Genomic DNA, 26666 nt, shown 5'->3' with positions numbered 1-26666 from the left:
CAGTAACTTCTGTGTTCTATGTACAGTAACTTCTGTGTTCTATGTACAGTAACTTCTGTGTTCTATGTACAGTAACTTCTGTGTTCTATGTACAGTAACTTGCATACTGTGTTCTATGTACAGTAACTTCTGTGTTCTATGTACAGTAACTTCTGTGTTCTATGTACAGTAACTTCTGTGTTCTATGTACAGTAACTTGCATACTGTGTTCTATGTACAGTAACTTCTGTGTTCTATGTACAGTAACTTGCATACTGTGTTCTATGTACAGTAACTTCTGTGTTCTATGTACAGTAACTTGCATACTGTGTTCTATGTACAGTAACTTCTGTGTTCTATGTACAGTAACTTCTGTGTTCTATGTACAGTAACTTCTGTGTTCTATGTACAGTAACTTGCATACTGTGTTCTATGTACAGTAACTTCTGTGTTATATGTACAGTAACTTGCATACTGTGTTCTATGTACAGTAACTTCTGTGTTCTATGTACAGTAACTTGCATACTGTGTTCTATGTACAGTAACTTCTGTGTTCTATGTACAGTAACTTGCATACTGTGTTCTATGTACAGTAACTTCTGTGTTCTATGTACAGTAACTTGCATACTGTGTTCTATGTACAGTAACTTCTGTGTTCTATGTACAGTAACTTGCATACTGTGTTCTATGTACAGTAACTTCTGTGTTCTATGTACAGTAACTTGCATACTGTGTTCTATGTACAGTAACTTCTGTGTTCTATGTACAGTAACTTGCATACTGTGTTCTATGTACAGTAACTTCTGTGTTCTATGTACAGTAACTTGCATACAAGAAGGCTCTATTCACCAGTGGATTCTACCAACAGTCAACGCTACCTAACCCTCTCCCATGAACAGCTTACTGGGAAGAGAGGCAATATAGACCTGGCAGCCTTCCAGAAGAGAGGCAGTATAGACCTGGCAGCCTTCCAGAAGAGAGGCAATATAGACCTGGCAGCCTTCCAGAAGAGAGGCAGTATAGACCTGGCAGCCTTCCAGAAGAGAGGCAATATAGACCTGGCAGCCTTCCAGAAGAGAGGCAGTATAGACCTGGCAGCCTTCCAGAAGAGAGGCAGTATAGACCTGGCAGCCTTCCAGAAGAGAGGCAATATAGACCTGGCAGCCTTCCAGAAGAGAGGCAATATAGACCTGGCAGCCTTCCAGAAGAGAGGCAGTATAGACCTGGCAGCCTTCCAGAAGAGAGGCAATATAGACCTGGCAGCCTTCCAGAAGAGAGGCAATATAGACCTGGCAGCCTTCCAGAAGAGAGGCAATATAGACCTGGCAGCCTTCCAGAAGAGAGGCAGTATAGACCTGGCAGCCTTCCAGAAGAGAGGCAATATAGACCTGGCAGCCTTCCAGAAGAGAGGCAATATAGACCTGGCAGCCTTCCAGAAGAGAGGCAATATAGACCTGGCAGCCTTCCAGAAGAGAGGCAATATAGACCTGGCAGCCTTCCAGAAGAGAGGCAATATAGACCTGGCAGCCTTCCAGAAGAGAGGCAATATAGACCTGGCAGCCTTCCAGAAGAGAGGCAGTATAGACCTGGCAGCCTTCCAGAAGAGAGGCAGTATAGACCTGGCAGCCTTCCAGAAGAGAGGCAGTATAGACCTGGCAGCCTTCCAGAAGAGAGGCAGTATAGACCTGGCAGCCTTCCAGAAGAGAGGCAATATAGACCTGGCAGCCTTCCAGAAGAGAGGCAATATAGACCTGGCAGCCTTCCAGAAGAGAGGCAGTATAGACCTGGCAGCCTTCCAGAAGAGAGGCAATATAGACCTGGCAGCCTTCCAGAAGAGAGGCAATATAGACCTGGCAGCCTTCCAGAAGAGAGGCAATATAGACCTGGCAGCCTTCCAGAAGAGAGGCAATATAGACCTGGCAGCCTTCCAGAAGAGAGGCAATATAGACCTGGCAGCCTTCCAGAAGAGAGGCAGTATAGACCTGGCAGCCTTCCAGAAGAGAGGCAGTATAGACCTGGCAGCCTTCCAGAAGAGAGGCAGTATAGACCTGGCAGCCTTCCAGAAGAGAGGCAGTATAGACCTGGCAGCCTTCCAGAAGAGAGGCAATATAGACCTGGCAGCCTTCCAGAAGAGAGGCAATATAGACCTGGCAGCCTTCCAGAAGAGAGGCAATATAGACCTGGCAGCCTTCCAGAAGAGAGGCAATATAGACCTGGCAGCCTTCCAGAAGAGAGGCAGTATAGACCTGGCAGCCTTCCAGAAGAGAGGCAGTATAGACCTGGCAGCCTTCCAGAAGAGAGGCAGTATAGACCTGGCAGCCTTCCAGAAGAGAGGCAGTATAGACCTGGCAGCCTTCCAGAAGAGAGGCAATATAGACCTGGCAGCCTTCCAGAAGAGAGGCAGTATAGACCTGGCAGCCTTCCAGAAGAGAGGCAGTATAGACCTGGCAGCCTTCCAGAAGAGAGGCAATATAGACCTGGCAGCCTTCCAGAAGAGAGGCAGTATAGACCTGGCAGCCTTCCAGAAGAGAGGCAGTATAGACCTGGCAGCCTTCCAGAAGAGAGGCAATATAGACCTGGCAGCCTTCCAGAAGAGAGGCAATATAGACCTGGCAGCCTTCCAGCGGTTAGTCCGTCCGCTGTCGGACTAACCCCGGAGTAGTAATGGATGGACTTCCACTTCCAGGCACATGAGAACATGAGAACTACAGAGAGCGCTATAATACCAAGCAACAGCTGTGCAAGACTAAGAACTTTGTTTCCTCGGACTGGTTGTCGGAGGGTTTCCACAACTTGGGATGTCCGCCCAAAGACGAGGCAGAAAGGCTGAGTGACGTGTGTGTTGTTATATCATGAGGATATACCCATGAGTTTGTGAATGTAACCTTTACTGGTAATATTTGTGTTCCTGTATGCTTTCCCTGTTGTGTGGACATAAATCAATTGTTAAACTACGCAGTTTAACAATTTATTGTGCGTGCGTGCGTGCGTGCGTGTACCTGTTGTCCGGTGACTCCTGGTCAGCCAGAGGTTGGTTCTCCTGGTCAACGTCCTTCATCTCCAGCTCGTGGGCGAGCCTCTCCAGCTCGTTGTCTCTCTGCTGGCTCTTTAGCTTCTCATTGACCAGCTCCTGTACGCCCAAATAAGGTCATACAGACAGTTAGCTTCTCATTGACCAGCTCCTGTACGCCCAAATAAGGTCATACAGGCAGTTAGCTTCTCATTGACCAGCTCCTGTACGCCCAAATAAGGTCATACAGACAGTTAGCTTCTCATTGACCAGCTCCTGTACGCCCAAATAAGGTCATACAGACAGTTAGCGTCTCATTGACCAGCTCCTACACGTCCAAATAAGGACATACAGACAGTTAGCTTTTCATTGACCAGCTCCTGTACGCCCAAATAAGGTCATACAGACAGTTAGCTTCTCATTGACCAGCTCCTGTACGCCCAAATAAGGTCATACAGACAGTTAGCTTCTCATTGACCAGCTCCTGTACGTCCAAATAAGGTCATACAGACAGTTAGCTTCTCATTGACCAGCTCCTACACGTCCAAATAAGGTCATACAGACAGTTAGCTTCTCATTGACCAGCTCCTGTACGTCCAAATAAGGTCATACAGACAGTTAGCTTTTCATTGACCAGCTCCTGTACGCCCAAATAAGGTCATACAGACAGTTAGCTTCTCATTGACCAGCTCCTACACGTCCAAATAAGGTCATACAGACAGTTAGCTTCTCATTGACCAGCTCCTGTACGCCCAAATAAGGTCATACAGGCAGTTAGCTTCTCATTGACCAGCTCCTGTACGCCCAAATAAGGTCATACAGGCAGTTAGCTTCTCATTGACCAGCTCCTGTACGCCCAAATAAGGACATACAGACAGTTAGCTTCTCATTGACCAGCTCCTGTACGCCCAAATAAGGTCATACAGGCAGTTAGCTTCTCATTGACCAGCTCCTGTACGCCCAAATAAGGACATACAGACAGTTAGCTTCTCATTGACCAGCTCCTGTACGCCCAAATAAGGTCATACAGACAGTTAGCTTCTCATTGACCAGCTCCTGTACGCCCAAATAAGGTCATACAGACAGTTAGCTTCTCATTGACCAGCTCCTGTACGTCCAAATAAGGTCATACAGACAGTTAGCTTCTCATTGACCAGCTCCTACACGTCCAAATAAGGTCATACAGACAGTTAGCTTCTCATTGACCAGCTCCTGTACGTCCAAATAAGGTCATACAGACAGTTAGCTTCTCATTGACCAGCTCCTGTACGCCCAAATAAGGTCATACAGGCAGTTAGCTGGAAAGGAGCCAGCTTAAGTGGTTCGGGGCATCTGGTTAGGATGGCACCTCATGGCGCGATCTGCTTGTGCACAAGTAGGCCATACATGTCCTACTTGTGTGCAATTAGCTCGAATACAAAAAAACAGAGTGCATTTCTCTGTTGTTTTGTATTTTTGTCCCTCAGCTCACCTCTCTCAGGGTGGCCAGGGTGCCGTGGTCCATAGCTCACCTCTCTCAGGGTGGCCAGGGTGACGTGGTCCATAGCTCACCTCTCTCAGGGTGGCCAGGGTGCCGTGGTCCATAGCTCACCTCTCTCAGGGTGGCCAGGGTGCCGTGGTCCATAGCTCACCTCTCTCAGGGTGGCCAGGGTGACGTGGTCCATAGCTCACCTCTCTCAGGGTGGCCAGGGTGCCGTGGTCCATAGCTCACCTCTCTCAGGGTGGCCAGGGTGCCGTGGTCCATAGCTCACCTCTCTCAGGGTGGCCAGGGTGCCGTGGTCCATAGCTCACCTCTCTCAGGGTGGCCAGGGTGCCGTGGTCCATAGCTCACCTCTCTCAGGGTGACCAGGGTGCCGTGGTCCATAGCTCACCTCTCTCAGGGTGGCCAGGGTGCCGTGGTCCATAGCTCACCTCTCTCAGGGTGACCAGGGTGCCGTGGTCCATAGCTCACCTCTCTCAGGGTGGCCAGGGTGCCGTGGTCCATAGCTCACCTCTCTCAGGGTGGCCAGGGTGCCGTGGTCCATAGCTCACCTCTCTCAGGGTGACCAGGGTGCCGTGGTCCATAGCTCACCTCTCTCAGGGTGGCCAGGGTGCCGTGGTCCATAGCTCACCTCTCTCAGGGTGACCAGGGTGCCGTGGTCCATAACTCACCTCTCTCAGGGTGGCCAGGGTGCCGTGGTCCATAGCTCACCTCTCTCAGGGTGGCCAGGGTGCCGTGGTCCATAGCTCACCTCTCTCAGGGTGGCCAGGGTGCCGTGGTCCATAGCTCACCTCTCTCAGGGTGACCAGGGTGCCGTGGTCCATAGCTCACCTCTCTCAGGGTGGCCAGGGTGCCGTGGTCCATAGCTCACCTCTCTCAGGGTGACCAGGGTGCCGTGGTCCATAACTCACCTCTCTCAGGGTGACCAGGGTGCCGTGGTCCATAGCTCACCTCTCTCAGGGTGGCCAGGGTGCCGTGGTCCATAGCTCACCTCTCTCAGGGTGGCCAGGGTGCCGTGGTCCATAGCTCACCTCTCTCAGGGTGGCCAGGGTGCCGTGGTCCATAGCTCACCTCTCTCAGGGTGGCCAGGGTGCCGTGGTCCATAGCTCACCTCTCTCAGGGTGGCCAGGGTGCCGTGGTCCATAGCTCACCTCTCTCAGGGTGGCCAGGGTGCCGTGGTCCATAGCTCACCTCTCTCAGGGTGACCAGGGTGCCGTGGTCCATAGCTCACCTCTCTCAGGGTGGCCAGGGTGCCGTGGTCCATAGCTCACCTCTCTCAGGGTGGCCAGGGTGCCGTGGTCGATGGCGGCCTGCTTGGCCCTCTCCCGGTTGTCCCTCTCCAGGCCTTTGACCCTCTCGGCCGTCTCCCTCAGCCCCTCCGCCTCCTTCCCCAGGTTGCGGAGCTCCCTCTCCAGCGCGCTCATACGGACGTTGCTGCCGTCCAGAGTGGCCTCCTGGATCTCAGCCTGTAGAGAGTTAATAATAGTTTTACATTTAAAAACTGTGTACATTGGTGACTATAACTATAATCTATCTGATCTTGAGGCTTATCAACTAGTCAACTATAGTACCAACAAGGTTGACTATATTGGATTTACTAGTAGACTAGTTGAATAGTCGACTAGTTGAATAGTCGTCGACTAGTTGAATAGTCGTCTAGTTGAATAGTCGACTAGTTGAATAGTCGACTAGTTGCTTAAAGGAGCATTCAGTGATTTGGGAAAAAAAACGGTCCACCCGGTAACAAGATGTGCACATGCACACTCTCTACAGTGGGGGAAGTACAACAGACCAACAGCACGCGCACCAATGCCAGCCACACTCGATCATGATTGGAGGAAGGCATCTCTCATCCTGATTGGATGAAAGCTTTGCCACCCAAAGCCCAAACCGAAACTAGGGTTTTTTGACCCCAGGGGCTCACTGGGGACAGGGAGGAACTCCTTATATGGTCAGGATTATCCAAAAAATAAGAAAAAATAATTGATAGTTGAATTAAGTGAAATCACTGAATGTACCTTTAAAGCCGTACTCCAAACCGAGATCCAATAATGCTGCACCGCCCTGATCACCCACCACACTGAGACCCCCTTTTCCACCGGTTGGTTCCCAGTGGGAACCGGTTCAGTTCTTTTCCACCGGTTGGTTCCCAGTGGGAACCGGTTCAGTTCTTTTCCACCGGTTGGTTCCCAGTGGGAACCGGTTCAGTTATTTTCCACCGGTTGGTTCCCAGTGGGAACCGGTTCAGTTCTTTTCCACCGGTTGGTTCCCAGTGGGAACCGGTTCAGTTCTTTTCCACCGGTTGGTTCCCAGTGGGAACCGGTTCAGTTATTTTCCACCGGTTGGTTCCCAATGGGAACCGGCTCAGTTATTTTTGGTTCTTAGTCCATGAGCCAGTGCTCCAACATTGTTGGGAAAAACTAGACATATATTAAATTGTTTATAGGATCAATACAAGTACATTAATACATGATATCCCTTCCACAATAGTAGCTTTTTCATATTTTCAATTATTTGCATATTTTCCTATAATAATGCCTCATTTGCATATTTAAAAATGTAAAATTTGTAATACAATAAATCATTGTCTTCGTGTAAGTAATCAATTGGTGAAGTTTCATGGTGATAACAATCTAATATATGTATGGTTTTGCTCCACTCAATTCATAATTAACCTTCCAATTTTGGAGCTCTGGCTCATGGACTAAGAACGAAAAAGAAGTGGACCGGTTCCCACTGGGAACCAACCGGTGGAAAAGGTCTCTGACTGACTGAGCTGCTGACGGAGTCGACGGTTCTCCTTCTCCAGACGTCTCTTGTCTCTCTCCAGACCCAGACTCTCACCCACCACCACCACACTGACTGACCTGCTGACCCACCACCTCTCCAGACCCAGACTCTCACCCACCACCACCACACTGACTGACCTGCTGACCCACCACCTCTCCAGACCCAGACTCTCACCCACCACCACCACCACACTGACTGACCTGCTGACCCACCACCTCTCCAGACCCAGACTCTCACCCACCACCACCACACTGACCTGCTGACCCACCACCTCTCCAGACCCAGACTCTCACCCACCACCACCACCACACTGACTGACCTGCTGACCCACCACCTCTCCAGACCCAGACTCTCACCCACCACCACCACCACACTGACTGACCTGCTGACCCACCACCTCTCCAGACCCAGACTCTCACCCACCACCACCACACTGACTGACCTGCTGACGGAGTCGGCGGTTCTCCTTCTCCAAGCGTCTCTTGTCTCTCTCCAGACCCAGACTCTCCTGCTCCAGGCTCTGCTTCTCTCCCTCCAGCTGCTCCAGACGTCTGGAGCTGATCCGCAGCTCCTCCAGGGCAGCCTGGAGGCTCTGGTTCTCCGTCTCCAGGTCCTGGACCTCTGCCTCCAGCCGCTGCAGCTTCCGACCTGACGGGGGACGGAGACGGAGAGGGAGAGGAGAGGGGTTTTAACACCCTGAGCGGCGAGGACGGAGTTCTCCGTTCAATCAATCAATTAGTAACACTCATCGCCCAGGACGGAGATTAATAAAAGGACAGAGATTTATTGACATCGCATCGCTCCACAGGCTGCACTGCGTGAAAAGAGGAGTTAACGGGCAATTATGGGCACTGTATTTTACTCGTAAACCTCAAGTTTAGCAGCAGATACAGTTAATATACGGTAATATACAGGTGTGATGGTACAATTCGGGAGTTCACCGGAGTTTGTTGGAAAGTTTAACGCGAGTTTCCTGTAATATACACATCCGTATTCCATGCTTTTTGCACAGTGCTGGGAGCGTCTGTTGCGCAACATTCAATGTTATTTTCCGGTGGGACGTCATAAAAAATGTTCCAACCCCCATTTTAGCCGACGAAACCGAAAATCTTAAAACGTGAATAACTCTTGCACATCCTAGAATGAGGATATCCATTTGGTTCCATTACACTCTCAGAGTTGAACTTTATTCGTAGAGCACCTTTCATGACATAAATGCAGCTCAAAGTGCTTTACAGAGCACTATGTAATAATTGTGACGGGTCTATCCCTGACTAGAGAATGACTATGTAATAATTGTTACAGGTTTATCCCTGACTAGAGAATGACTATGTAATAATTGTTACAGGTTTATCCCTGACTAGAGAATGACTCTATGTAATAATTGTGACAGGTCTACCCCTGACTAGAGAATGACTCTATGTAATAATTGTGACAGGTTTATCCCTGACTAGAGAATGACTCTCAGAGTATGTAATAATTGTGACGGGTCTACCCCTGACTAAAGAATGACTCTATGTAATAATTGTGACGGGTCTATCCCTGACTAGAGAATTACTCTCAGATTATGTAATAATTGTGACAGGTCTACCCCTGACTAGAGAATGACTCTCAGATTATGTAATAATTGTGACGGGTCTACCCCTGACTAGAGAATGACTCTCAGATTATGTAATAATTGTGACGGGTCTATCCCTGACTAGAGAATGACTCTCAGATTATGTAATAATTGTGACGGGTCTACCCCTGACTAGAGAATGACTCTCAGATTATGTAATAATTGTGACAGGTCTATCCCTGACTAGAGAATGACTCTCAGATTATGTAATAATTGTGACGGGTCTATCCCTGACTAGAGAATGACTCTATGTAATAATTGTGACGGGTCTACCCCTGACTAGAGAATGACTCTATGTAATAATTGTGACGGGTCTACCCCTGACTAGAGAATGACTCTCAGATTATGTAATAATTGTGACGGGTCTACCCCTGACTAGAGAATGACTCTATGTAATAATTGTGACGGGTCTATCCCTGACTAGAGAATGACTCTATGTAATAATTGTGACGGGTCTACCCCTGACTAGAGAATGACTCTCAGAGTATGTAATAATTGTGACGGGTCTACCCCTGACTAGAGAATGACTCTATGTAATAATTGTGACAGGTCTACCCCTGACTAGAGAATGACTCTATGTAATAATTGTGACGGGTCTACCCCTGACTAGAGAATGACTCTATGTAATAATTGTGACAGGTCTACCCCTGACTAGAGAATGACTCTATGTAATAATTGTGACGGGTCTACCCCTGACTAGAGAATGACTCTATGTAATAATTGTGACAGGTCTATCCCTGACTAGAGAATGACTCTATGTAATAATTGTGACGGGTCTATCCCTGACTAGAGAATGACTCTCAGAGTATGTAATAATTGTGACGGGTCTACCCCTGACTAGAGAATGACTCTCAGAGTATGTAATAATTGTGACGGGTCTATCCCTGACTAGAGAATGACTCTATGTAATAATTGTGAGAGGTCTACCCCTGACTAGAGAATGACTCTATGTAATAATTGTGACGGGTCTATCCCTGACTAGAGAATGACTCTCAGATTATGTAATAATTGTGACAGGTCTACCCCTGACTAGAGAATGACTCTCAGATTATGTAATAATTGTGACGGGTCTATCCCTGACTAGAGAATGACTCTATGTAATAATTGTGACAGGTCTACCCCTGACTAGAGAATGACTCTCAGATTATGTAATAATTGTGACGGGTCTATCCCTGACTAGAGAATGACTCTCAGAGTATGTAATAATTGTGACAGGTCTATCCCTGACTAGAGAATGACTCTATGTAATAATTGTGACGGGTCTATCCCTGACTAGAGAATGACTCTCAGATTATGTAATAATTGTGACGGGTCTACCCCTGACTAGAGAATGACTCTCATATTATGTAATAATTGTGACGGGTCTACCCCTGACTAGAGAATGACTCTCATATTATGTAATAATTGTGACGGGTCTACCCCTGACTAGAGAATGACTCTCAGATTATGTAATAATTGTGACGGGTCTACCCCTGACTAGAGAATGACTCTCAGATTATGTAATATTTGTGACGGGTCCATCCCTGACTAGAGAATGACTCTCAGAACGACAGAGACTGACCGGTGTTGTCCAGAGAAGCCTGCAGCCGCTGGTTCTCCGTGTCCAGCGTCCTGCACTTGGCCTCCAGTCGCTCGGCGTGTTTGCTGGGGTAGCAGGAGCGCCCCGACAGGCCCAGGACGCAGCTGTCCCGGTGGTGGTGGTGGTGGTGGTGGGGGGCCAGGCCGCTCCGAGAGCCAGGGGAGGAGCCAGAGACGTGATGATGATGGACGCCGTTGTGGGCGGTGTGGTCCAACGCGTCCAGGTCGGAGGTCGTCTCCTTGGGATGCTCTCCGCCTCTCCCTTCCTCTCGCTGTCTTTTCTCCAGATCCTGAAGCTCTGGGTCCTCCTCCCCCTCCCCCCCGGGGGGGACGGCACCGTCACCCTCCGTGCTCAGCGAGTCCTCTGACGGCGGTGGTCGCCGGTGGTGGTGGCCGTTCGTCATGTGCTGCGGCGTCGCTGCGGCGCTAGACGCTGATGTCCTGGCGCTGCCGTCTTCTGAATGCGGGCAGCGGGTTTGGGCCAAGTCCGAGGGTTGCGTCGGCGCCGCTAACGAACGCGGGCAACAGGCGACCCGAGGGCCGTCGTGGCTGTGGTCGTGGTGATGGTGGCTGTGCTGGGGGCTGCTATCGTTGGACGTGGCTCTGTGCTGGGGGCTGCTATCGTTGGACGTGGCTCTGTGCTGGGGGCTGCTATCGTTGGACGTGGCTCTGTGCTGGGGGCTGCTATCGTTGGACGTGGCTCTGTGCTGGGGGCTGCTGTGGGGAACAGGGTCGTGGTGCTCGTGGTGGTGGTGGCTGTGTTGGGGGCTGCTGTTGGGGACAGGGTTGTGGTCCTGGTGGTAGTGATGGTGGCTGTTTTGCGGACTGCTGTGGGGGACAGAGTTGTGGTGGTGGTGGTGGCTGTGGTGGGGGCTGCTGCTGCTGTTGGACGTGGCTCTCAGGTCCTCGATGGTCGACAGCAGCCTCTGGTTCTCTTTCTCCAGCCTGAGGAGGCGACTCAGTGTCCTGTCGCTCACCTCCTCGCTGAGGGACTGACCTACACACATACACACACAGGACAATATGTCACCACCCTCGCTCAGAGACTGGCCTACACAGACACACACAGGACAATATGTCACCACCCTCGCTCAGAGACTGGCCTACACAGACACACACAGGACAATATGTCACCACCCTCACTCAGAGACTGGCCTACACAGACACACACACAGGACAATATGTCACCACCCTCGCTCAGAGACTGGCCTACACAGACACACACACAGGACCATATGTCACCACCCTCGCTCAGAGACTGGCCTACACACAGACACACACAGGACAATATGTCACCACCCTCGCTCAGAGACTGGCCTACACACAGACACACACAGGACAATATGTCACCACCCTCGCTGAGAGACTGGCCTACACACAGACACACACAGGACAATATGTCACCACCCTCGCTGAGAGACTGGCCTACACACAGACACACAGTGACAGGACAATATGTCACCACCCTCGCTCAGAGACTGGCTTACACAAAGACACACACAAAGGACAATATGTCACCACCCTCGCTGAGAGACTGGCCTACACACAGACACACAGTGACAGGACAATATGTCACCACCCTCGCTGAGAGACTGGCCTACACACAGGACAATATGTCACCCCCCTCGCTGAGAGACTGGCCTACACACAGGACAATATGTCACCACCCTCGCTGAGAGACTGGCCTACACACAGACACATACAGGACAATATGTCACCACCCTCACTCAGGGACTGGCCTACACACAGACACACACAGGACAATATGTCACCACCCTCACTCAGGGACTGGCCTACACACAGACACACACAGGACAATATGTCACCCCCCTCGCTCAGAGACTGGCCTACACACAGACACACACAGGACAATATGTCACCACCCTCACTCAGAGACTGGCCTACACACAGACACATACAGGACAATATGTCACCACCCTCACTCAGGGACTGGCCTACACACAGACACACACAGGACAATATGTCACCACCCTCACTCAGGGACTGGCCTACACACAGACACATACAGGACAATATGTCACCACCCTCACTCAGGGACTGGCCTACACACAGACACACACAGGACAATATGTCACCCCCCTCGCTCAGATACTGGCCTACACACAGACACACACAGGACAATATGTCACCACCCTCGCTGAGAGACTGGCCTACACACAGACACACACAGGACAATATGTCACCACCCTCGCTCAGAGACTGGCCTACACACAGACACACACAGGACAATATGTCACCACCCTCGCTCAGAGACTGGCCTACACACAGACACATACAGGACAATATGTCACCACCCTCACTCAGGGACTGGCCTACACACAGAGACACACAGGACAATATGTCACCCCCCTCGCTCAGATACTGGCCTACACACAGACACACACAGGACAATATGTCACCACCCTCGCTCAGAGACTGGCCTACACACAGACACACACAGGACAATATGTCACCACCAAACTACATTGCAATATTGATACTTTTACTTACAGTATACTGATACTCCATGCTGACCTGTTCCATGTCTTTTAGTTCTACTGGATCTCTTCTCCACTAGCTCACCCCCCTAACATTTTAGTCTAGTTCTTATTTGTTGACAAATTTGTCAGTATATTTCTGGCTTAGTTTTAGGCATCGTAGCTTAGTTTTTATTTTGTTTTTTGTTTCGTTTTAGTCAACAAAATCAACACTGTTTAAGACTACTGTCTTGGAGATCTGCTCTAGCTCCCAGCCCAGGTGTTTTACCCTGTGTGTCTGTGGTCTTGGAGATCTGCTCTAGCTCCCAGCCCAGGTGCTGGGACTCCTCCATGGTTCTCCTCTGAGCCAGGCACAGAGCCAGGTTCTCCTCCTGCAGCTCCTCCATGCGTCTCCGATCCACCTCCTTCTCCTAGAGAGGACACACGCACACACACACACACACACACACACACACCATTCAAATATTTGCGGCCACATTTTTTAAATTTTTCAAAAAGAGAGCTGAGAGCTTGTAGATCTGCTATTTTCGCTAATTTTGTCCAAAGGTGCCCTCTTTCTAAGGGATTTCTCTAACCCTGGTTCTGACCTGTTCCATGTCGTGGAGGCGGGCCTTCAGCATCAACATGGTCTTCTCCAGCTGGTGCAGTTTGTCAGAGCGAGACCTCCATCCTTCCAGCTGGTCTTCAAGAACCTCTTTGGTCTCCTGGAGCACCCGGTTATCCTCCTTCAACTCCTGGGGGAGAGAGAGACACACACACACCCTGTTATCCTCCTTCAACTCCTGGGGGAGAGAGAGAGACACACACACCCTGTTATCCTCCTTCAACTCCTGGGGGAGAGAGACACACACACACACACACACCCTGTTATCCTCCTTTAACTCCTGGGGAGAGAGACACACACACCCTGTTATCCTCCTTTAACTCCTGGGGAGAGAGACACACACACCCTGTTATCCTCCTTCAACTCCTGGGGGAGAGAGAGACACACACACACACCCTGTTATCCTCCTTTAACTCCTGGGGAGAGAGACACACACACCCTGTTATCCTCCTTTAACTCCTGGGGAGAGAGACACACCCTGTTATCCTCCTTCAACTCCTGGGGAGAGAGACACACACACACCCTGTTATCCTCCTTTAACTCCTGGGGAGAGAGACACACACACCCTGTTATCCTCCTTTAACTCCTGGGGAGAGAGACACACCCTGTTATCCTCCTTCAACTCCTGGGGGAGAGACACACACACACCCTGTTATCCTCCTTCAACTCCTGGGGGAGAGAGAGACACACACCCTGTTATCCTCCTTCAACTCCTGGGGGAGAGAGAGAGACACACACACCCTGTTATCCTCCTTCAACTCCTGGGGGAGAGAGAGAGACACACACACACCCTGTTATCCTCCTTCAACTCATAGGGGAGAGAGAGACACACACCCTGTTATCCTCCTTCAACTCCTGGGGAGAGAGAGACACACACACCCTGTTATCCTCCTTCAACTCCTGGGGGAGAGAGAGAGAGACACACACCCTGTTATCCTCCTTCAAGTCCTGGGGAGAGAGACACACACACACCCTGTTATCCTCCTTCAACTCCTGGGGAGAGAGAGACACACACACCCTGTTATCCTCCTTTAACTCCTGGGGGAGAGAGAGAGACACACACACACACACCCTGTTATCCTCCTTCAACTCATAGGGGAGAGAGAGACACACACCCTGTTATCCTCCTTCAAGTCCTGGGGAGAGAGACACACACACACCCTGTTATCCTCCTTCAACTCCTGGGGAGAGAGAGACACACACACCCTGTTATCCTCCTTTAACTCCTGGGGGAGAGAGAGAGACACACACACACACACCCTGTTATCCTCCTTCAACTCCTGGGGAGAGAGAGACACACACACCCTGTTATCCTCCTTCAACTCCTGGGGGAGAGAGAGACACACACCCTGTTATCCTCCTTCAACTCCTGGGGGAGAGAGAGAGAGACACACACACACACCCTGTTATCCTCCTTCAACTCCTGGGGGAGAGAGAGAGAGACACACACACACACACACACACACACACACACACACACACACACACACACACACACACACACACACACACACACACACACACACACACACACACACACACACACACCAGTGTTGTTTTTGGCAGCAAATTTCTATTTTCTAGTTTTAGTCATTAGTGTCTTGAATAGTTTTCATTTAGTCACATTTTAGTCACCTGGAATGTTTTCGTTTAGTTGATTTAGTCGACTAAATGTGTTTTGGCGGGCCTTGATGCCGTCGTAATGACTGATTTTACAGCCTGATTTTAATAGCCGATCTACAAGCTTGTAGCTTGAGCTTGTAGATCGGCTATTTTCAGCATGCAACCAAGTGTAAAATGACTTATACTGGATCTACTAGTCCCTTCCTAACATTTTAGTCTAGTTTTTATTTGTTGACGAAATTGTCCATAGCTTAGTTTTCATTTAGTCTCCATTTAGTTTTCGTCAGTGACATCCACGGACGTCTGTCTTAGTGGACAGAATTTATGTTGGTTGAAATCAGGTGATATTCTGGGCCAGATGTGACTAGTCTTGGTTTGACCTGATCTAGCCCCAATAGAGACGTCACTAATCCGTCCTGGTCCTGATGGTGCTTGCTGGGTTAAGTTAGTTTACCTAACCATGTTGTGTATAAGTTTACCTCCACCGGCCTGGGCCATGGCTCAGTGGTCCAGGCACCTTGGCTGGTAATCCAGTCTGGCAGAGTGTCGCGGATTCGACTCCCGATCCCCGACGGCATGTCCCCCCCCCCCCCCCCGCATCTCTCTACAGCTCCATGTTGTGTATGAGGTAGTTTTTACCTCTACTTTGGCTCTGTACAGCTCCATGTTGTGTATGAGGTAGTTTTTACCTCTACTTTGGCTCTGTACAGCTCCATGTTGTGCATGAGGTAGTTTTTACCTCTGGTTTGGCTCTGTACAAGGTAGTTTTTACCTCTACTTTGGCTCTGTACAGCTCCATGTTGTGCATGAGGTAGTTTTTACCTCTGCTTTGGCTCTGTACAAGGTAGTTTTTACCTCTACTTTGGCTCTGTACAGCTCCATGTTGTGCATGAGGTAGTTTTTACCTCTGCTTTGGCTCTGTACAAGGTAGTTTTTACCTCTACTTTGGCTCTGTACAGCTCCATGTTGTGCAGCCTCTCCCGGTAGCGTCCCACCTCGCTCTCCAGTTTGTCCGCGCGGATGGCTCTCTCCCGCAGGGCGTCCAGCTCGTCGCGGTAGGTGCGCGACGCGCGGGCCTCCACCTGCAGCCCGGAGTTCTGTTGATGAAGGGACAGGAGATAAGGAGTTCTGTTGATGAAGGGACAGGAGATAAGGAGTTCTGTTGATGAAGGGACAGGAGATGAGGAGTTCTGTTGAGTTGAAGGGACAGGAGATAAGGAGTTCTGTTGATGAAGGGACAGGAGATAAGGAGTTCTGTTGAGTTGAAGGGACAGGAGATAAGGAGTTCTGTTGATGAAGGGACAGGAGATAAGGAGCTGTCTCTGAGGGTTAAAGGTCATAGTGAACAGCTCTTCAGACCTGTCTCTGAGGGTTAAAGGTCATAGTGAACAGCTCTTCAGACCTGTCTCTGAGGGTTAAAGGTCATAGTGAACAGCTCTTCAGACCTGTGTCTCTGATGGTTAAAGGTCATAGTGAACAGCTCTTCAGACCTGTGTCTCTGAGGGTTAAAGGTCATAGTGAACAGCTCTTCAGACCTGTGTCTCTGAGGGTTAAAGGTCATAGTGAACAGCTCTTCAGACCTGTGTCTCTGAGGGTTAAAGGTCATAGTGAACAGCTCTTCAGACCTGTCTCTGAGGGTTAAAGGTCATAGTGAACAGCTCTTCAGACCTGTGTCTCTGAGGGTTAAAGGTCATAGTGAACAGCTCTTCAGACATGTGTCTGAGGGTTAAAGGTCATAGTGAACAGCTCTTCAGACCTGTGTCTGAGGGTTAAAGGTCATAGTGAACAGCTCTTCAGACCTGTCTCTGAGGGTTAAAGGTCATAGTGAACAGCTCTTCAGACCTGTCTCTGAGGGTTAAAGGTCATAGTGAACAGCTCTTCAGACCTGTCTCTGAGGGTTAAAGGTCATAGTGAACAGATCTTCAGACCTGTGTCTCTGAGGGTTAAAGGTTATAGTGAACAGCTCTTCAGACCTGTCTCTGAGGGTTAAAGGTCATAGTGAACAGCTCTTCAGACCTGTGTCTCTGAGGGTTAAAGGTCATAGTGAACAGCTCTTCAGACCTGTGTCTCTGAGGGTTAAAGGTCATAGTGAACAGCTCTTCAGACCTGTGTCTCTGAGGGTTAAAGGTCATAGTGAACAGCTCTTCAGACCTGTCTCTGAGGGTTAAAGGTCATAGTGAACAGCTCTTCAGACCTGTCTCTGAGGGTTAAAGGTCATAGTGAACAGCTCTTCAGACCTCCTGCTGGATCCTCTTCAGCTCAGCTTCCAGGTTCTCCACTTCATGTCTGACATCTAACACCTGCTCACTCTTCTCCTCACTGGGGGGGGGGGAGAGGGAGAGGGGGAGGGAGAGGGAGGGAGAGAGAGGGGAGGGGGAGAGGGAGGGGGGGAGAGAGAGGGGGGAGGGGGAGAGAGAGGGAGAGAGAGGGGGGAGGGGGAGAGAGAGGGGGGAGGGGGAGAGAGAGGGAGGGGGAGAGAGAGGGAGAGAGGGAGAGAGAGGGAGAGAGAGGGAGAGGGAGGGGGAGGGAGGGAGAGAGGGAGAGGGAGGGGGAGGGAGGGGGAGAGGGGGAGGGGGAGAGAGGGAGAGGGAGGGGGGAGAGAGAGGGGGGAGGGGGAGAGAGAGGGAGAGGGAGGGGGGGAGAGAGAGGGGGGGGGGGAGAGAGAGGGGGGGAGGGGGAGAGAGAGGGAGAGAGGGAGAGGGAGGGGGAGAGAGAGGGAGAGAGAGGGGGGAGGGGGAGAGAGAGGGGGGAAGGGGAGAGAGAGAGGGGGGAGGGGGAGAGAGAGGGAGAGAGGGAGAGGGAGGGGGAGGGGGAGGGAGGGAGAGAGGGGGAGGGGGAGAGAGAGGGAGAGGGAGGGGAGGGAGAGGGAGAGAGGGAGGGGAGGGGGAGGGAGAGGGAGATGCAAATAGGTTAGTGTGTACAGTACTTTTAAATATATACACTGTACATGATCTACGCACATGCGCACACACACACACACACACACACACACACACACACACACACACACACACACACACACACACTTCAATTTCTTTATTTGAGTCCACATTTATAAAATACATTATCAAGGGCACAAATATTTTCAGTTGCTTCTGATATCCCACGCACTCCAAACATCATGTGCTTTGAGTCCAAACAAGCCCTAAATGTACAGAATATACAACACATGAACTTAATCATATTCATATGTCATATTACCAACACCGAAAGTAAATCATGGGTACAAAAAGCACCTTCTCCTCCAAATAGACCGACTGCCTATAATGGAGGAGATTGAACAGTATGTTGCAAGCTGCTTTGCCTTACACTTGGACAGCCCTATAATCCTCAAGCCTCTGACCACTGGCCTGTGGACATGGCCCAGGCTGCCAAATATAAAAACAATGAGCTGACACGTATATCCCAGTTGTATAATGGCCTGTACTAATGGTTGATATTTTACTTGTTTAGTAAGGAAAGCACAGCCAACTTCCAATAGATAGGATGCAGAGGGATTTCATTTTGTATTTGTTTTGTACAGTGTAGACTGTACAGTATGTGGACCATGGTGACATTGATCAATTCTTGATAAAAAAATCACACCCGTGTGAACTGAGTGGTGTAAGGTTTTATATAGCATGATCAGCTGTGGTCTGACGTAATGTCTGACGTAATGAAATCATTATTATTATATAAGGTAAGGTATTATATAGCCTGATCAGCTCTGATCTGACGTAATGAAATCACACCTGGATGTGATTTCACAACTGGCTTTTTTTGCGCAGAGAAAATGACCACGGTTGCTACGGTCATCCAGTTCACCCGGGTGTGATTTAATTACGTCAGAAATTATTTTGAACATAGCAACCATGCTCATTTTTTTCTGCACACAAAAGCCAGTTGTAGGAGTGGTTTACACCACTCAACAAAAAGCTTCTAATATATTATTTAGGCCCCAAAATCTATAAATCTCACACTATTAAGGCAACCGGCCGGTTCCACGCGCTGCACAAGGTGCCCTTTATTGTCACTTGAGCACCTGCCCCCCTAAATGTCTGTGACCCCTGACCCCTGCCCCCCTAAATGTCTGTGACCCCTGACCCCTGCCCCTCTAAATGTCTGTGACCCCTGACCCCTGCCCCCCTAAATGTCTGTGATCCCTGACCCCTGCCCCTCTAAATGTCTGTGACCCCTGACCCCTGCCCCTCTAAATGTCTGTGACCCCTGACCCCTGCCCCCCTAAATGTCTGTGATCCCTGACCCCTGCCCCTCTAAATGTCTGTGACCCCTGACCCCTGCCCCCTAAATGTCTGTGACCCCTGACCCCTGCCCCCCTAAATGTCTGTGACCCCTGACCCCTGCCCCTCTAAATGTCTCTGACCCCTGCCCCCCTAAATGTCTGTGATCCCTGACCCCTGCCCCTCTAAATGTCTGTGACCCCTGACCCCTGCCCCTCTAAATGTCTGTGACCCCTGACCCCTGCCCCTCTAAATGTCTGTGACCCCTGACCCCTGCCCCTCTAAATGTCTGTGACCCCTGACCCCTGCCCCTCTAAATGTCTGTGACCCCTGACCCCTGCCCCTATAAATGTCTGTGACCCCTGACCCCTGCCCCTCTAAATGTCTGTGACCCCTGACCCCCTAAATGTCTGTGACCCCTGACCCCTGCCCCTCTAAATGTCTGTGACCCCTGACCCTCTAAATGTATGTGACCCCTGACCCTCTAAATGTATGTGACCCCTGACCCTCTAAATGTATGTGCACGCCACTGGTAAGTCACTCTGGATTAAGAGCGTCTGCTAAATGCCTAAATTGTCATTTTGAGCTCGTAGAACAAATATTTTGACAAAGTGATGTGTGTTGTATACTGTATTTGAGGGAAAAGGGTAGGGGAGCGAGGACAGAGCCCTGGGGGACCCCGGGCCAACACGTAGGCATTTAAGTGTTTAACTCATTCTGAACGGGAACCCCTTTTGGTGTTTTAAGCATTACGTTACACTTTAGCTATTGAAAAATAGCAGATCTACAAGCTCATAGCGCGGCACCGAGTGCCGCGCTATGAGCTTGTAGATCTGCTATTTTTGAAAAATCGTGAAAATGTGGCGCAAATCTTTGAACATATATTCTTTCAGAGCGAACGTTTTTAAGTCAAATCTTTGCTTCTTGGGGTGGGGGTCCCTGGAACAACATATTTTCAGATGGGGGTCGGCGGCCAAATACATATAATTCTGGGGCTCCTTGACATGAAAAAGGTTGAGAACGACTATAGAGACATAGGGTTTTTCAGATAACTGTCAGGATTTAGAAGACATTTGTAGAATCGTCCTCAGGTCTAAATGGGTTAAAGTGCCTGAGATCAGCGCTATAAGTGCCAACGGTGTTGTCGGTGACAGACAGTGATGGAGCGCTAGAGAAACGCAGAGCCCAATGTGGGTCAACGGCAGCGCTGCCGCCGCTGCTGCTGCTGCTGCTGCTGCTGCTGCTGCCGCCGCCGCTGCCGCTGCTGTATGCTGCTGCTGCTGCTGCTGCTGCTGCCGCTGCTGCTGCTGTATGCTGCTGCTGCTGCTGCTGCTGCTGCCGCCGCCGCCGCCGCCGCCGCCGCCGCCGCCGCTGCCGCTGCCGCTGCTGTATGCTGCTGCTGCTGCTGCTGCTGCTGCCGCTGCTGCTGCCGCTGCCGCTGCTGTATGCTGCTGCTGCTGCTGCTGCTGCTGCTGCTGCTGCACGACCATGGATCTGTTAGCCAGAGCAGAGCGGAGCCGATGTAGGCCAATCTCCCTCTGGCCATCTCTTATCCGTGGAGTATCATCAGGCTATTACAGCTCGTTCTCTCTCAACTATATCTCCTCTATAACAACCTCCCACGGCTCCCCGCAGCGCACACGCATTCACTCCGTGCAGAGCGGTGTTGAGTTCGTCGACTAATACAAAGGCGAAGAATGTTCGTCGACTGCCTTTTTTCACTGACGAAAACGAAATGGAAACTAAATGAAAACTAAGCCATGATGACTAAAACTAAGACTAAATACGAGAGATGTTGAAGTTGGAGAAGTCCTTGGAGAAGTCCTTGGAGAAGTCCTTGGGCGAAGTCAGGAAGTTGGAGAAGTCCTTGGGCGAAGTCAGGAAGTTGGAGAAGTCCTTGGGCGAAGTCAGGAAGGTGGAGAAGTCCTTGGGCGAAGTCAGGAAGTTGGAGAAGTCCTTGGGCGAAGTCAGGAAGTTGGAGAAGTCCTTGGGCGAAGTCAGGAAGTTGGAGAAGTCCTTGGGCGAAGTCAGGAAGTTGGAGAAGTCCTTGGGCGAAGTCAGGAAGGTGGAGAAGTCCTTGGGCGAAGTCAGGAAGTTGGAGAAGTCCTTGGGCGAAGTCAGGAAGTTGGAGAAGTCCTTGGGCGAAGTCAGGAAGTTGGAGAAGTCCTTGGGCGAAGTCAGGAAGTTGGAGAAGTCCTTGGGCGAAGTCAGGAAGTTGGAGAAGTCCTTGGGCGAAGTCAGGAAGTTGGAGAAGTCCTTGGGCGAAGTCCATATATATAAAGTCTTATATATATGTTATATATGTTGTTATAACTCACAGCTCCTGTCTGAGTCTTATATATATGTTATATATGTGTTGTATATATGTTATAACTCACAGCTCCTGTCTGAGTCTTATATATATATGTTATATATGTTGTTATAACTCACAGCTCCTGTCTGAGTCTTATATATATGTTATATATGTTATAACTCACAGCTCCTGTCTGAGTCTTATATATATGTTATATATGTGTTATATATATGTTATATATGTTATAACTCACAGCTCCTGTCTGAGTCTTATATGTTATATATGTGTTATATATATGTTATATATGTTATAACTCACAGCTCCTGTCTGAGTCGTCTGATCTTGGCCTTGCAGTCGGCCAGCTCCACGGCCAGGTGCTGCTGCTGGGGCAGGCCGGGGGAGGAGCCATATATGGAGGTGGGGCTGAGGCTGACCACGCCCTCCTTCTCCTGCATCAGCTCGGCTATGGTCTGCAGTGAAACGACAGAGGTGGAGGAAAAGGTACTCAATTTGTTTGTTGTTTGTTTTTACCTTTTGGTGTTTTCAGCATCATGTTATACTTTAGCTATTAAAAAATAGCAGATCTACAAGCTCGTAGCGCGGCACCGAGTGGCGCGCTACGAGCTTGTAGGTCTGCTATTTTTGAAAAATCATGAAAATATGGCGCAAATCTTTGAATATAATATTCTTTCATAGCGAACGTTTTTAACTCAAACCTTTGCTTCTGGGGGGGGGGTGTCCCTGGAACAACATATGTTCAGATGGGGGCCGGCGGCCAAATACAATAATCTTGGGGGTCCTTGACATGAAAATGTTTGAGCACCACTGACACAGAAACATGAGGTTGTTCAGAAAACTGTCAGGATTTAGAAGACATTTGTAGAATCCTCAGGTCTAAATGGGTAAAAGTATCAAGTATAAAAGTCTGGAATTCAAGATTTATGTGAGTAAAAGTACAAAAGCATTGGAATCAAAATGTACTTCAAGAAAGTGCTCCTTGTGCCGTTTCACACGTTTTCAAATGTATAACAATCTTTTGAAAGGTCACATTGGGTCGCATTGGGTCACATTGGGTCGCATTGGGTCGCCTTGGGTCACATTGGGTCGCATTGGGTCGCCTTGGGTCGCATTGGGTCGCATTGGGTCGCATTGGGTCGCATTGGGTCGCATTGGGTCACATTGGGTCACATTGGGTCGCATTGGGTCACATTGGGTCGCATTGGGTCGCATTGGGTCACATTGGGTCGCATTGGGTCGCATTGGGTCACATTGGGTCACATTGGGTCACATTGGGTCGCATTGTGAGCTTGTTGATCGGCTATTTTCAAATGGCCGAAATTAAGGGCTGAAGTGGTTTAGTATGTTCTGTAATAATAATCAAGTGGTTTAGTATGTTCTGTAATAATGATCAAGTGGTTTAGTATGTTCTGTAATAATGATCAAGTGGTTTAGTATGTTCTGTAATAATGATCAAGTGGTTTAGTATGTTCTGTAATAATAATCAAGTGGTTTAGTATGTTCTGTAATAATAATCAAGTGGTTTAGTATGTTCTGTAATAATAATCAAGTGGTTTAGTATGTTCTGTAATAATGATCAAGTGGTTTAGTATGTTCTGTAATAATAATCAAGTGGTTTAGTATGTTCTGTAATAATGATCAAGTGGTTTAGTATGTTCTGTAATAATGATCAAGTGGTTTAGTATGTTCTGTAATAATAATCAAGTGGTTTAGTATGTTCTGTAATAATGATCAAGTGGTTTAGTATGTTCTGTAATAATGATCAAGTGGTTTAGTATGTTCTGTAATAATGATCAAGTGGTTTAGTATGTTCTGTAATAATGATCAAGTGGTTTAGTATGTTCTGTAATAATGATCAAGTGGTTTAGTATGTTCTGTAATAATGATCAAGTGGTTTAGTATGTTCTGTAATAATGATCAAGTGGTTTAGTATGTTCTGTAATAATAATCAAGTGGTTTAGTATGTTCTGTAATAATGATCAAGTGGTTTAGTATGTTCTGTAATAATAATCACAATGTACAAAGTAACTATAGTAACTGAAGTGATCAAATTATTGTAGTGAAGTAAAAGTACAATATTTGCCTCCGAGATGTAGTGGAGTAGAAGTAAAAGTACAATATTTGCCTCTGAGATGTAGTGGAGAAGAAGTAAAAGTACAATATTTGCCTCTGAGATGTAGTGGAGTAGAAGTAAAAGTACTTAATTAAAGTAAAAAAAAAAATCCTCAAAATTGTACTTAGGTACGGTACTTAAGAAAATGTACTATCTAAAAAAAAATCACACCGTGTGAACTGAGTGGTGCAGGTTCTTATATAGTCTGATCAGCTATGTCAGTGACGTCACATAGCAACCATGCTCATTTTTTTGGTACGAACACGGGTACACGGGTACAAAGCCAGTTGTTGGAGTGGTTTACACCACTCAAAAATAACGGTACAATCTACTGTTGTGAGGCTGTGGCGTCGCTCACAGAATCTACTGTTGTGAGGCCGTGGCGTCACTCACAGAATCTACTGTTGTGAGGCTGTGGCGTCACTCACAGAATCTACTGTTGTGAGGCCGTGGCGTCGCTCACAGAATCTACTGTTGTGAGGCTGTGGCGTCATTCACAGAATCTACTGTTGTGAGGCCGTGGCGTCACTCACAGAATCTACTGTTGTGAGGCCGTGGCGTCACTCACAGAATCTACTGTTGTGAGGCCGTGGCGTCGCTCACAGAATCTACTGTTGTGAGGCTGTGGCGTCGCTCACAGAATCTCTTCACTGAACTGCGTCAGTCTTTTAAAGTCGCGATCGATAGCGTCTGTGCAGCACATGATGACAGAGCAGCATGCCCTGTTTGGTCACATGATGACAGAGCAGCATGCACTGTTTGGTCACATGATGACAGAGCAGCATGCACTGTTTGGTCACATGATGACAGAGCAGCATGCACTGTTTGGTCACATGATGACAGAGCAGCATGCACTGTTTGGTCACATGATGACAGAGCAGCATGCACTGTTTGGTCACATGATGGCAGAGCAGCATGCACTGTTTGGTCACATGATGACAGAGCAGCATGCACTGTTTGGTCACATGATGACAGAGCAGCATGCACTGTTTGGTCACATGATGACAGAGCAGCATGCACTGTTTGGTCACATGATGACAGAGCAGCATGCACTGTTTGGTCACATGATGACAGAGCAGCATGCACTGTTTGGTCACATGATGACAGAGCAGCATGCACTGTTTGGTCACATGATGACAGAGCAGCATGCACTGTTTGGTCACATGATGACAGAGCAGCATGCACTGTTTGGTCACATGATGGCAGAGCAGCATGCACTGTTTGGTCACATGATGACAGAGCAGCATGCACTGTTTGGTCACATGATGGCAGAGCAGCATGCACTGTTTGGTCACATGATGACAGAGCAGCATGCACTGTTTGGTCACATGATGACAGAGCAGCATGCACTGTTTGGTCACATGATGACAGAGCAGCATGCACTGTTTGGTCACATGATGACAGAGCAGCATGCACTGTTTGGTCACATGATGGCAGAGCAGCATGCACTGTTTGGTCACATGATGACAGAGCAGCATGCACTGTTTGGTCACATGATGACAGAGCAGCATGCACTGTTTGGTCACATGATGACAGAGCAGCATGCACTGTTTGGTCACATGATGACAGAGCAGCATGCACTGTTTGGTCACATGATGACAGAGCAGCATGCACTGTTTGGTCACATGATGACAGAGCAGCATGCACTGTTTGGTCACATGATGGCAGAGCAGCATGCACTGTTTGGTCACATGATGACAGAGCAGCATGCACTGTTTGGTCACATGATGACAGAGCAGCATGCACTGTTTGGTCACATGATGACAGAGCAGCATGCACTGTTTGGTCACATGATGGCAGAGCAGCATGCACTGTTTGGTCACATGATGACAGAGCAGCATGCACTGTTTGGTCACATGATGACAGAGCAGCATGCACTGTTTGGTCACATGATGACAGAGCAGCATGCACTGTTTGGTCACATGATGACAGAGCAGCATGCACTGTTTGGTCACATGATGACAGAGCAGCATGCCCTGTTTGGTCACATGATGACAGAGCAGCATGCCCTGTTTGGTCACACTAATAACGCAGTGGGAATAAACAGCTATCCAGGCAGCAGAGTGACATGATAACACCCCTATCAGTGTTGATTTCGTCGACTAAAACTAAGATGATGAAAACTAAATGGAAACTAAATGGAAACTAAATGAAAACTAAGCTGTGACGACCAAAACAAAGACTAAATATGTTGACAATTTTGTCAACAAATTAAAAACTACACTAAAATGTTATGAAGGGACTAGTGGACAAGAGATCCAGTATAAGTCATTTTACACTTGGTTGCATGCTGAAAATAGCCGATCTACAAGCCGTCATTACGACGGCATCAAGGCCCGCCAAAATACATTTCAGTCGACTAAATCAACTGTAGATTTAGTCGACTAAAATCTTATGACATTTAGTCGACTAAAACTAGACTAACACTAAAACATTCCAGGTGACTAAAATGTGACTAAAACATAATAAACTATTCAAGAGACTACGACTGAAACTAAAATCTAAATTTGCTGCCAAAAACAACACTGACCCCAAGTGACGTAAAATAAATGCTCTAGGCTCGCAGTAACTCACGCTGCGTTCACACACACGGGCAGATGCAAAGATGCAAAGCTGTACCCAGTGCACTTGTAGCTGTTGTATAGCTTTTGCATCAGCTACAAGCGTTGGATTGTCGCCGTAGCTTCATGTCGCCGACTTCCATTGACTGGAAGCCCGTGGGAACGCAACATTATGCTGAACGCTGCTTTGACGCAAGTTTGACGCAAGCGAGTGTGCGGACCAGGGAAATTGTCGCGTGCAAATCCCACGCATGCTCATTTGTGGCACGCATGACATATTA

The 26666-nt window shown here is 48.8% G+C and overlaps 1 protein-coding gene across 1 annotated transcript in view; it reads right to left on the bottom strand.

The window, feature by feature from the left end:
• Positions 1-26666, bottom strand: part of LOC306922158 (girdin-like) — a gene marked incomplete at both ends in the record, with an annotated part of 136363 nt that overhangs the window by 65209 nt on the left and 44488 nt on the right. The window contains 10 exons of the mRNA XM_079499554.1: positions 2979-3109; positions 5741-5935; positions 7702-7907; positions 10439-11283; positions 11326-11452; positions 13222-13363; positions 13541-13687; positions 16119-16277; positions 17418-17499; positions 22012-22163. Coding sequence (XP_079355680.1) covers positions 2979-3109; positions 5741-5935; positions 7702-7907; positions 10439-11283; positions 11326-11452; positions 13222-13363; positions 13541-13687; positions 16119-16277; positions 17418-17499; positions 22012-22163 — 2186 coding nt within the window. The remainder of the gene's footprint in view (positions 1-2978; positions 3110-5740; positions 5936-7701; positions 7908-10438; positions 11284-11325; positions 11453-13221; positions 13364-13540; positions 13688-16118; positions 16278-17417; positions 17500-22011; positions 22164-26666) is intronic.

Source organism: Electrona antarctica, assembly GCF_951216825.1.
Source record: "Electrona antarctica genome assembly, chromosome: 4".
Lineage (NCBI taxonomy): Eukaryota > Metazoa > Chordata > Actinopteri > Myctophiformes > Myctophidae > Electrona > Electrona antarctica.
The sequence above is the reverse complement of the archived record's forward strand: the minus strand, read 5'-3'. Positions and strand labels throughout refer to the sequence as shown.